This window comes from Formica exsecta, unplaced genomic scaffold (assembly GCF_003651465.1).
Source record: "Formica exsecta isolate Colony F162 unplaced genomic scaffold, ASM365146v1 scaffold83, whole genome shotgun sequence".
NCBI lineage: Eukaryota > Metazoa > Arthropoda > Insecta > Hymenoptera > Formicidae > Formica > Formica exsecta.
This window is the reverse complement of record NW_021853600.1, coordinates 1063008-1076691: the sequence shown is the minus strand read 5'-3', so window position 1 is coordinate 1076691 and position 13684 is coordinate 1063008. Positions and strand designations below refer to the sequence as shown.

Below are 13684 nucleotides of genomic sequence, written 5' to 3'. Positions count from 1 at the left end.
GTTTGATGAAATGTATAAAATGTAAAATATATTTGTAGCATTTGTTAAATTTGTTTATGTGGTCGTCGAAAGAATATCAATCCATGTGATCTACATAAAGATGATATGACTGAATTTTTGATGATATATGTAAATGCAACATTGGATAATTAATTGCGACGATTTGAGAGATCATTTCGATGAGATAACCGATGTATTAATCGCCAAAAAGAAAAATATACTTTGTATGTGTAATTAAATATTAAATATTTATGTTTGGCAAAATATCATTATTATTTAAAGCAACATAACATATCTTTTTTAACACTTAATTTGTTTTTGTCATGAGTAAAATAAGTTTGATTATCTAAAAGTTTTAAATGTTAAACTCTAAAAAAAGTTTTTTCTAACAATGAATAAAATGCATGTTTGCAATTAACAATTAATTTAATTATTTTAATACTTAGCTTATTTTAGATGGTGGTTGTACAGCGACATACTTATTATCATGCCACAAGTTCGCTGTGCTAACATATATTTAAAATTTATTTTCCACAATTTATTAAAAATATATTTTTTTAATTAACGAATAAAGGCTCTAATAAATATATCATACGATAGAAATCAAAGGCAATCAAGAGCCAGCGCGGTAATTTGTGCGCATATGTTTTATTACAATCAAATTACATTGATATTTTGACTACGTGATAGACAAAATTACAAAAAGCGTACGTTTTGGTCCCTTGTTAGCGCAATTACAAAGTATATGGAATATATTATATCAAAAGTGACAATAATAATACGCGGAACAAGAGTGAGTCACCCATGTTGTCAGATGGTAAATGTTATGTAATGTAATTTCGAGACAGATAAGATATACAGAAGGCCTTCTGTACAACATGGCTCACTTAAATACGGTATAATTATATTGCTAGTTATTTTTTAATGTAGTATATTTAATCGGACAGTCTCTTTCTGTCTCGAAATTACATTACATAACACACATTTACTATCTGACAAAATGGGTGACTCACTCTTGTTCCGCGTATTATTATTGTCACTTTTGATATAATATATTCCATATACTTTGTAATTGCGCTAACAAGGGACCAAAACGTACGCTTTTTGTAATTTTGTCTATCACGTAGTCAAAATATCAATGTAATTTGATTGTAATAAAACATATGCGCACAAATTACCGCGCTGGCTCTTGATTGCCTTTTATTTCCTTCGTATGATATATTTTTTTGTTAAATGTTAAAGATCGCATATTAATACGAAGATAATTGATTCGCTTGTGCGTATATTCGCGAAATATGATAATTTGACATTAAATTACTCGATAATCGCCAAAGCGATTTGATAGTACCGCTGGCCTAACTGGCACTTACTGGCATTTTCCGCGTTGGATCGCGAATCATTGGAGAAGAATCCGCGGGCGGTCGACGGCGTTGCGGATAAATCCCTCGGCAAACCACGCTGCGATGGTGAAAGCTACGGGAAATTACAAAAGTCGGAAGCGGAAACAGAGGAAGGACGAGCTTTTAATATCGCCGGGCGTCATTCTGGCTTTAGATCCTCGCTGTTGCTTGCGACCGGTTCGATTTTCCATTGCACGCTCGTCTCGCAATTCTTTCCACATCTACGAGGTGGATCGTCTTGTCAAAGGCGCGATCTCGATCTATCTGTAGTCAGAAAACCATTTTTTCAACTTATTCAACGAAATTCGTTCAATGCATTTAATAAACGAAGAATCTGGGATGATCTGAATCATGACGAGTTATTTTTGAACAAGAGAAGAACGAGAAACATGAAAAATTCAATAATACAAATTGCAAGTTGTGTTTATAATATTCTTACTTATTTTTTTTTCCTGAGAATATACTCTAAACATTATTACCAATTTATCATAATGATTAAAGAATGGAAAAATAAGAAATGAAAAGTGAAAATAATTCTTATATTATAAAATCATAAAAAGATTTATTTATAATAATCGAAATTTGCGGAGTTATTTTGAGTCGCTAAATCAAATAGAACGATTCTATCTTTTCTATGTGTGCAAATCTTCTTTTGTAATATTGTTTTAGTAAAAGGGAAAATTGCATAGTGCACGTGTTGCTCAGTATTGGATATTTTTCATTGTAGTTATTAAATGGCAGATGGTCTTATAATGGTCATTAGATAAAGTTTTATTTGTGAGTATTACCCTTGCATCTTCTAAGAGATTTAAACTCAGTTAATCAAAAATATAATTAGTGTATATAATTGTTCTTATTGTTGCATAACTGTTGCTTTTAAATATAAAATAAGAATTATTAAATTATTATTTGCCATAATTTTTACTGCAAAAGAATCATTAAAAATAAGTTTCAAATTGTATTGTGCCAATGTTATTAAAATTATTTTGCGATAGAGATGGTAAACAAAGATATGTTAGATGTAAGTAAAATGCATCCGCATAATGATATTAATGATTTCAGTTATATATAAAATATTATCTTTTTGTGTGTGTGTGGACGATTTTTTTATATGTATGTATGTGTGTGTGTGTGAGTGCGTATAAATTACAAATAAAAAATAAATTATAAATTTTGACAAATACGGAAGAAAAGTTTGAATTCTTGATTTTATTTTTTAAAGATTTATCATGTTTCTCGTGCATTCTTAAAAAATTTTTAAAAATTCTTTAATTTTTTATTAATTATTAATTCTGCAGGAATTGTTTAATCTTAAGTAAATATAAAAGAAAAAAATATAAGAGAAAAAAAGGGAGAGAAAGAAAAAGAGAGCGAATTTAAAAAATAATTTGTTCATAAATAATCTGTTCAGAAATATTTTACACAGTGAGAAAAGCTTTACTAATAATGTAATAACAAAATGTAAAAAATGTAATAACATGAGAGTTGTGTGTGTGACGTAATATTTACGATATAAATTTTCTATTATATCTTGCTCTATTTATCAAAAATACGATTTTGAATATTCTTTAGCAAAATAAGTGTACAAAAAATTAATTTGGTTTTTGGCATTAAAATGAGTTGATAACTTATTTGATTATAAATAAACCGTAAGAAGATTTGTGCATATCAATATATAATCGACGATAAAATTTCTCGAGTTTATTTATGTGCGAATACGAACTGCCAAATAGTGGATACTGGTGGTAATCAAAAGTAGAATTTTGTGTTTTTTAAAACAAGAAGTAATTATTTACAAACTCATAATGCTATCTCATTTATCTTTATATCTGTTTTATACAATTAGATGATTATAAATTTAGAAAAACCAACACAAGAGCTAATAACACGATGAATAAATAAATTAAATAGATTGAAAAACTGTAATAATTATATATGATAAAAAGTTATTTTACCTTATTTAGAATACGTTTCTCTAGTATTAGTACAACAAGTAGCACAAACAGCTAATGACTGAAACAATTTGTGTAGATCTTGTTTTAGTATAACTTGTAGGAAATTTGTGTGTCACGATCTTCTGCAGATTTCGAATATCAATGAAAAATCTTCCTTTTAGCGACAATTTTAATTTCTGAAATAACAAGTATCGCAAGAAGTTAAATTGAGAGAATAAGCAAGTAGACGTATTTGTTTTCAAGCGAGTAATTGAAATTGTCAAAGATGTATAGGATGTGTATTAAACTTTAAGTAAAATCTATGATCGTATTTGAGGATTATATGCGTCACTGTTGTATTGACGAAGACCTGATGACGACCGATCTAGGTTCTAGGCCGTGACGAAATCTTAAGAAGCTCGACACACATATGACGCTACCTGGATCGATGATGAATCCGTAGAAATTAACTCGCATCGCGAATTTTCGTACTATGTCAACGTCGTTCGTCCTCCTGTAATCGCGCGTCGGCGATGCCCGTGTAAAAATCTCGCGAGTAAATTCCACAGATTTTCGTCGGGTAATTAAAAAATTGTTTCCATTGATTTCAAGTTGCAAGTCTTGATTAATTTTCTTATCAGCTTTGAGCTGAAGAGCGCCCGGCGGATATAGATCAGTGTGTGGGAATTTTTGTGATCCGATCTGATAAGAAATTATCACATGTAACCAATAAGGTATGGTTAATATAAATCAATGATAAATTGTAAATGACGTAAAAAAATATCACATAAAATAATATACAATTTTAGTAATTAATGATTTCAGTTATATATAAAATATTATCTTTTTGTGTGTGTGTGGACGATTTTTTTATATGTATGTATGTGTGTGTGTGTGAGTGCGTATAAATTACAAATAAAAAATAAATTATAAATTTTGACAAATACGGAAGAAAAGTTTGAATTCTTGATTTTATTTTTTAAAGATTTATCATGTTTCTCGTGCATTCTTAAAAAATTTTTAAAAATTCTTTAATTTTTTATTAATTATTAATTCTGCAGGAATTGTTTAATCTTAAGTAAATATAAAAGAAAAAAATATAAGAGAAAAAAAGGGAGAGAAAGAAAAAGAGAGCGAATTTAAAAAATAATTTGTTCATAAATAATCTGTTCAGAAATATTTTACACAGTGAGAAAAGCTTTACTAATAATGTAATAACAAAATGTAAAAAATGTAATAACATGAGAGTTGTGTGTGTGGCGTAATATTTACGATATAAATTCTTTGTTAAATCTTGCTCTATTTATCAAAAATAAGATTTTGAATACGAAGATCCTTTAGCAAAATAAATGTACAAAAAATTAATTTGGTTTTTGGCATTAAAATGAGTTAATAACTTATTTGATTATAAATAAACCGTAAGAAGATTTGTGCATATCAATATATAATCGACGATAAAATTTCTCGAGTTTATTTATGTGCGAATACGAACTGCCAAATAGTGGATACTGGTGGTAATCAAAAGTAGAATTTTGTGTTTTTTAAAACAAGAAGAAATTATTTACAAACTCATAATGCTATCTCATTTATCTTTATATCTGTTTTATACAATTAGATAATTATAAATTTAGAAAAACCAACACAAGAGCTAATAACACGATGAATAAATAAATTAAATAGATTGAAAAACTGTAATAATTATATATGATAAAAAGTTATTTTACCTTATTTAGAATACGTTTCTCTAGTATTAGTACAACAAGTAGCACAAACAGCTAATGACTGAAACAATTTGTGTAGATCTTGTTTTAGTATAACTTGTAGGAAATTTGTGTGTCACGATCTTCTGCAGATTTCGAATATCAATGAAAAATCTTCCTTTTAGCGACAATTTTAATTTCTGAAATAACAAGTATCGCAAGAAGTTAAATTGAGAGAATAAGCAAGTAGACGTATTTGTTTTCAAGCGAGTAATTGAAATTGTCAAAGATGTATAGGATGTGTATTAAACTTTAAGTAAAATCTATGATCGTATTTGAGGATTATATGCGTCACTGTTGTATTGACGAAGACCTGATGACGACCGATCTAGGTTCTAGGCCGTGACGAAATCTTAAGAAGCTCGACACACATATGACGCTACCTGGATCGATGATGAATCCGTAGAAATTAACTCGCATCGCGAATTTTCGTACTATGTCAACGTCGTTCGTCCTCCTGTAATCGCGCGTCGGCGATGCCCGTGTAAAAATCTCGCGAGTAAATTCCACAGATTTTCGTCGGGTAATTAAAAAATTGTTTCCATTGATTTCAAGTTGCAAGTCTTGATTAATTTTCTTATCAGCTTTGAGCTGAAGAGCGCCCGGCGGATATAGATCAGTGTGTGGGAATTTTTGTGATCCGATCTGATAAGAAATTATCACATGTAACCGATAAGGTATGGTTAATAAATCAATGATAAATTGTAAATGACGTAAAAAAATATCACATAAAATAATATACAATTTTAGTATAAAAATTATTAATTTTTATGTTATATATTTTATTATAAAAATTTTTTGTAGTTATGTATGTCGCTATCTTTGTACTATACGTAGCAATATTTTTCTATGAAAATATTACTTCTGACATTTAGCGCTTACAATTTTTTCTGAGGGGTAGGGAGTTCTTTGTTTGCGCATTTTCTCGATTATTATTGTCAATCAATTGCAACATAAAAGATCTTTGCAACATAAAAAGTCTTTGTTATCTATATAAACCAAGAAATTGTTTAATACAATATTTATATTGAAATATATGAATCTCTAGGATTTTTTAACAATTCTAAGTGTTTTATATCATCTGTTGCAGATAGAATGAATTTGGAGGAGTACCGCAGACATGGTAAGTAAATATACATACAATGAACATGACATTAAAAATAATAAAAATTTGTGAGATTATTATTATTCGAATTTATCTATCAGCGAATATTCATATAAACTGACATTTAATTATATAAATCCACTTAGATATTAAGAGAAAAACAAATTAAAGTGATATATGTGATAATATTTCGCAAAAATTTAAAAATTAAAAGATTTAATTGTTAATATAGATCAGTGTAAATCAGAATCAAAGTCACGTGTTAGAATCTGCCGCGATGAATAAATCCAGCAATTTCAGAGCAATGATTACACGACATTCAAACAGCATCAAATAAATAGAGATCACTGGTAGAATTGGTAGAGGCTTTATAGGTGCGATATTGTTTCCAATACAACATAGTGACGTTACAATCTAAATCTTCCGCTTCGGAACTACGAGACTTGGCGTGGACTCGCTTTTCTTCCGCGATTTCAATCTCAGTCGATCGTTCTGTTCATCGGTCCCGCTAAATTAAGCTGACAATATAAAATACATATATCACTTTATACTACAATACAAGATTATCCGTTTATCGATAATTGTTAGTAATAACAATAAATACAATAAATTATTTTTTTGAAATACTTATAAACATGTTTGAATAGAGTAAATTAATAAATAAATGAACATAAATTAAAGTAAATAAATGGATAGAGAAAATAACTAAAGAACTATTCTGAAACTTGTTCTCATTTATCAGAGTGCATTTCAGCAATACAGCTCTTGTTTAAAATGCTATATATTAGAAAGAACAATTACGTACAATTACTTTTCCAAATACGTTTTTCAAACAAGGAATTCCGATTGTGCGAAATAATGTCACCTTTGAAAAATCTGGACTTTTCTTTGGCACAGAATAGCTTCTTGATACCTCAATGTATCTTTTGTTTCTGTTTGATTGCATTCAGCTACGAGATAATGACAAATACGTTAAATTTTAAGCGAAGAGGATTCGCAAACTCAATTTCTGCAGTTTACTTACAATGCTTACCACTACAATTTTAAATTCTAGTACATGTTCGTATTTTTCGGTTTAGAAAATTTTTAATAAATGACAATTGATGGCAATTATGAAAGAATATGTCTTCTGCAGTATTTCCATATCGGCAAAAATCGTAAATATTTGAAAATTTTATAGGAAAGGAAATGGTAGATTACATCGCCGATTACCTGGAAAATATCCGTTATCGACGCGTTTATCCAGCAGTTTCGCCGGGATATTTGAGAAATGTCCTGCCGGCGTCGGCTCCAGTAGACGGCGAGTCTTGGGAAGACATATTCGCCGATGTTGAAAAATGCATCATGCCGGGCGTAACGCATTGGCAGAGTCCGCACATGCATGCCTACTTTCCGGCTCTGAATTCACCTGCCAGTTTGTTGGGCGACATGCTGGCCGATGCAATAAACTGTCTGGGTTTCACGTGGGTAAGCACAATATTGTGTATACCTGTTTTTTCATATATAATATGTAAAATAATCAATATATTAAGGGGGCATATCCGTTTGAAACCTCGAAAAATGAATACATTTTCTAGATTTTTTTGCAGCGCAACGACTTGATAAAAATTTTTAATTTTTTTACGATATTAATACAATATTATTAACTACTTAAATAAAAATTTTCAGTTTAAAAAAATTTTTTTGGGAAGTTATGGGAATATTTGCGGAGCTCCTCCAAATTTTAGGTGGCTGCACGGTGTGCATGAAAACGTTCGTAGATCATATCTGAAATCAAAATTCCAAGTTTTTTCTTATTAAACATTGTAATAGCTATCTGCTATCCAAGCGTTTCTTCAAAATTTTAAAAAATAAAAAAATAGCGGCGTGCTGAAAAATAATTTCGATTTTTTGGAAAAAAGTCCATCTTTTTTTTTTTATAACAAAAAAATGGGGAATCGGATTAAAAAGAGGCTTCGTTGGCAGATGCGGAATCTTATTAGAAACTCATATGTAAAATTTGAAGTCAATCCGTCGAACGTAGCTCGAGTTTTCATGCACACCGTGCATGAAAACATAAATCTGCAAATATTCGCATAACTTAAAAAAAAAAAATTTTTTAGGCTGAAAATTTTTATTTAAGTAGTTAATAATATTGTACTAATATTGTAAAAAAATTAAAAATTTTTATCAAGTCGTTGCGCTGCAAAAAAATCTAAAAATATGTACTCATTTTTCGAGGTTTCAAACAGGTATGCCCCCTTAACATAATTGCTTTCGTTATTTCGCAATAATCGTATGTCGAATCCTTTTAAATTAATGAAGAGACCGATTAATATTTTCTTAAAATATGTTCTTTTATTTCTAGTTAGGATCTAAAATAATTTAAGATTTTTTACAATTTGCAAAATATGGGATACTTAACAAAACATTATGAGACTTAAAATACATGTTTATGTCTTTTATATAATTGTTTAAAGTTTATCTCACATATAATATATTAATGTGTTTTAATTATTTAATTAATAACATAGGGAGTAATTGCGCATGCGAATTAATATATCAAAATAATCTATATCAACAAGTCTTGAAAAAATTAATCGCCTTGATGCGATATGATTTAAATTTGATAAGATTGTTTATGTAGGCTTCCAGTCCGGCGTGTACCGAGTTAGAAACAATCGTCATGAATTGGTTAGGCAAAATGATTGGATTGCCTGAAGATTTCCTGCATCGACCCGGCGGTTCTGGTGGCGGCGTCATTCAAACGACGGCGTCAGAAGCGACGCTAGTGTGCTTACTTGCAGCCAGAACCAGAGCTATCAGGGACGTGCAGGAGAACGAGCCAGATCTTTTGGCGACGGAGATCAACTCGCGACTAGTTGCATACTGCTCAGATCAGGTCTGTAGTCGCAGCTTCTGATTGAGTATAAGAAATTTAGAAACGTATCTAAAAGATGAAGTAAGAGAGTGTAAATTCTTCTGACGTTTTATTTGAACGTATGCGACGGTTGGGAACAATACGTAAAAATAACGAGAAAAGAAATAATAAACATTTTAATAGCAGGGAGAATAATAAATACTGCACATTGCGATGAATAGAAATCTCAAGGCGTTCCTTCGAGAGCTTTTTAAAATGCACTTAGATATATTACATGGATAAATGAAGATGTATACTATTCGCGTATTGGAATAAGTTTCTCATCGAATATTAAAACATTTTGTTATTGTCTTTGATGGATATGTGAAATAAATGGTGTTTATTTTTTCAATAAGTGTTTTCGCATTTAAATTTTTTTTAAATTATTAACATTTTTAAAAACGTTAAATTAAAAATATTATATTTGAGTTAGCTCTTATAAAGATCAGTAAGATAACTTTAAAATTCGATTTATGAGAAGAGTTAAAGTTTTTAGAGCTTGCGTAAAGTAACAAATTGAATATTTTTTTTAAAAACAAAAGATTTAATAATTAGAAGACGTTTACTTTATTATAAATTATTTTGTATGTTTATTGTTATTCGTTCGATAGGCACATTCGAGCGTGGAAAAAGCTGGACTTATAGGACTGGTTCAAATGCGATATATCGAATCCGATAGTGAGTTCAGCATGAGAGGGGATGCTTTACTTGAAGCGTTAACGCGTGATCGAGCTGAGGGATTGCTTCCTTTTTTCGTAAGTTTTTATAAATGGTCTATTTTCGCTAAATATAAGTTTCTGATATATATATTTAACGCATGTTTGCATCCAAACAATTTGCTGAATACGTTTGGTACAATCCACTTATTAATTATCATCGAATATATAATTTTATTTTTCTTGTGATTTTCGAATTATTGAGATTTTGATACATATAATAATAATAATAATAATAATAATTTATTTATTTATTTTTACCCTTATATTAAATAATTGTACTGTATTTATTCTTTATTCTCTCCTTCTTTTTTCTATATTTTCTCTATATTAAAAGCATAAGACATCTTCTATTAGTTTATTGTTTTATAATTTTATTTTATTATCTGTATAATAAATATAATTCTCTATCACATATTTTTTTTGTAAGAGTTTAATTATTTATTTTACTATGCAACTTTCTTATTAAAAATTTATTAGAGCAGCCTAGAGCAGATCGCAACATACCAGATTCTAATAATAACACAGGAACAACTAAATCCGCGATTACTAATGTTGCGTCTCAAGCGCAAGCCTTTGTAAGCTAGTAGTACAAGTATACGTTTAGATCGGCCAGTTCGCCAATTATAGATATATCTCCTGCAGCAGACGAGCGCGGGTTTCGTGAGTCAAGCCGGCTTGACGTCGCGCTAGTTAGTCCCATAGGAATCTCCTAGTCCGATTTGAGTCTTGCGAATTTGCCCGTAATAAAAATATTTATAATCGGAATTTTTCGCAATGGAATAATATTTTTCCGGAGTTTATTTTGCCAATTATTAATTTCTCATGATGACAAGAGATGCGCGATTAACAGTCAATTCCTTTAATATCGGTTAGATATATCTACCTAGATTCTGCCATGGGAAATAGACAAAGAAACAATAATAATACGATTAAAATTAACAAACGTTAAAATTAACCAAAGAAATAAACATTGAAACAAACTGTAGGTTACTATGTTAAATTTATTATATATGTATATATATCTTAGTTACACATATATATCATATATATTTATATGTTATAACATATGTTAATATTAACATATGTTAATATATAACATTATATACTACGTTTAATTAAAATTGAGTTTTTTATGGAATAACGACCTTAGTTCGCGTTTTACTTGTGAACGTATTTAATATCTAATATCTATACACAAACATTTTTTTTATTTTTTTATTTTTTATTAATATTATATATGTATATTTAGGGGTCGTATTATTTTGAAAAATACATTTTTGAAGTTATTATGAGAAGTTTTAGAAATTTTAGAATAAATTGGACCTCTATGATACAAAAAAGAGAAATAATTTATTATTATAATTAATTATTTAAAAAAATGTCTTTTTCTGCACATAATGTACATGAAACAACTTTGCATAGGTATGCGCAACTTTAGGCACAACTGGTGCATGCTCTTTCGATAATCTGAAAGAAATCGGACCAATATGTGAGTATCAAATTTACTTACAGTGTCAACTATATTTATTATATAGTTTATTTTTTTGTACAAATGTGATTTTTTAAAGAATGTGTTATGATAATTTTTAAATATTTTATGCTATTATTATAGGTCAACAAAACGGCTTATGGTTACATGTCGATGCTGCCTACGCGGGTAGCGCTTTTGTGTGTCCTGAATTTCGCGGTTGGCTTCAAGGTGTGGAACTTACCGATTCCATTGCCTTCAATCCAAGCAAGTGGCTCATGGTCCATTTCGATTGCACAGCCATGTGGTATGAGCCATGTCATAATGTATTTATCTTATCTGTGAATTATAAAAAAGAAAAGTGTTATAAAAACAAAATAATTTTCTTGATCGATTTCTAGCAGTAATAGTCTGAATATTCGCATAATAAATTTGATTCAAATAATTATATTTTTATCTTTAATTTATAAAGAAAATGATTACAATATGTCAAAACTTGCACTTGTACTTTTTACAATGTATATCATTAATTGATTACACGTGATAAAATTTAAGAAAGTAAGCCACTAGTGCTTTGAGAGATTATCTATCATTTTTCGATTCTCGTTTTATTAATTGAATTGCGGAGGTACGGTCATCTTTTTCTGTTCCTTCCGCAATTTCCTTTCGAGGCTATTCCAACGATCGAACGCAGTTCACAATCTTTCGGAATATTATTTGAATTGCGTTTAAAGCCGATAGCTTCAAATCACGAATTAATAATATTTTTTATCATTTCGTATTGCGACATATTTATATGATTATGGTTTTTTTTATGTATGTAGAGTTATTCAGTTAAACAGAAGTTATGCAAAAAGCTTACTTTATTACAGTAGATTATAAAAAATGCAAATGCAAGTTTTGGTAATGATTAAATTCGCAAAATGTAAAACGTGATTGCAAATAACTATAAGATGATTACATCTGACAAATACGTTCAAAAATATTTCCAATTCAGAATCTGTATCAATGATGAATGTTACGATAGTCAAAAATAATGGTAAATCTTTTAAAAAAAATTATTATTATTATGTTTTTTTTTTGTAAATAACGTGAGCGTTAATTTCGCGTGTAATTGAATAAAATATAATCTAGAAAACGTAAGCAAAGAGGATTGCGAGTTAAAAGAAACACATTTTATATTGACCATTATGTAACAAACATATATAAATTGTTAAAGAGAAGATTAAATATTAATTTCTCTTTGACGTACATTTTTATTTTCAGGGTAAAGAATAGTCAGGCGCTGCACAGAACTTTTAATGTGGATCCGTTGTATTTGAAACATGAAAATTCAGGTAGTTTTATAATTTAATAAATTCTATTAATACAGAGAAAATAGTTATATGAATAACTAGATATTTCTGTTTTAAATTTTTTATATTATTTATAATTGATTCTTACGGATATACATAAAGTTTTTGTATTATATGTAAATATTTTAAAAACATATTGATATTATTAAATATCTTTATCTTTTTATGAATATTAAATTAATTACGTTTATTAATAATAAAAATTAAATTATAAAACAAAATTTTTCTTTTAATAGGTCTTGCTATTGATTATATGGTAATTAGAAAATAAAAGAAAATTAATAAGAATTTTACTTATACACTATACATATAATAAATTATTTTTTGACATTATATACTTTATTTTTAAAAGAAAAAATATACATATGTGTAAGTTTTTAATCGATACTTACTCTTTATTTCAATGTTAATTTTAGCATTGGCAGATTCCTCTATCTAAGAGATTTAGGGCTCTGAAACTGTGGTTCGTTATCAGAAATTACGGAATTACGGGCCTGCAAAAACATATACGAGAGGTAAATAATATAAAATAAATATATATATTTTTTTATTAAGAAATTAAACCTAATTAAAAATGTATAAAAAGTCAAAAAAATTAGCGTTCTTTTTTAATTTTTTACGTAAAAATTAAATGCATATAATATAAATTTAAAAATTAAATTCAAAGGGTGTGAGGTTAGCACAAAAATTTGAAGCTCTAGTCTTCGCCGATGCCCGTTTCGAAATTCCTGCTCCAAGACATCTTGGCTTGGTGGTCTTCCGTCTTCGTGGCGAAAACACTTTGACTGAACGTTTACTAAAGAAGCTTAATTCGCGAGGTCGATTACATTGCGTACCAGCCGCCTTGCATGGGAAATACGTTATCAGGTTTACAGTTACTTCGACAAAGTACGTCTCTGTATCTTTTAATATAAATATATTAAATTAAATACTAAAATTAAACTATTCAAAATTTAAGTATTTTTCGAATCGATGGTATTTTTAAATATATTTTATATATATATATATATATATATATATATATATATATATATTACTTTTATA

At 28.7% G+C, this 13684-nt stretch overlaps 1 protein-coding gene across 3 annotated transcripts in view; it reads left to right on the top strand.

Moving 5' to 3' along the window:
- LOC115244690 (histidine decarboxylase) overlaps positions 1-13684 on the top strand; it is a 25309-nt gene that overhangs the window by 9049 nt on the left and 2576 nt on the right. Inside the window, exons 1-11 of one of the 3 annotated variants that reach the window (XM_029822559.1) lie at positions 5584-5771; positions 6185-6217; positions 7380-7666; positions 8826-9080; positions 9710-9853; positions 11240-11306; positions 11430-11592; positions 12552-12622; positions 12877-12896; positions 13057-13155; positions 13308-13528. In XM_029822559.1, the coding sequence (XP_029678419.1) occupies positions 6190-6217; positions 7380-7666; positions 8826-9080; positions 9710-9853; positions 11240-11306; positions 11430-11592; positions 12552-12622; positions 12877-12896; positions 13057-13155; positions 13308-13528 (1355 nt within the window). In that variant the 5' untranslated portion in view covers positions 5584-5771; positions 6185-6189. Of the gene's footprint in view, positions 1-5583; positions 5772-6184; positions 6218-7379; positions 7667-8825; positions 9081-9709; positions 9854-11239; positions 11307-11429; positions 11593-12551; positions 12623-12876; positions 12897-13056; positions 13156-13307; positions 13529-13684 lie in introns of those variants that run through there. The other 2 variants (XM_029822558.1, XM_029822560.1) reach the window with 2 other exon arrangements.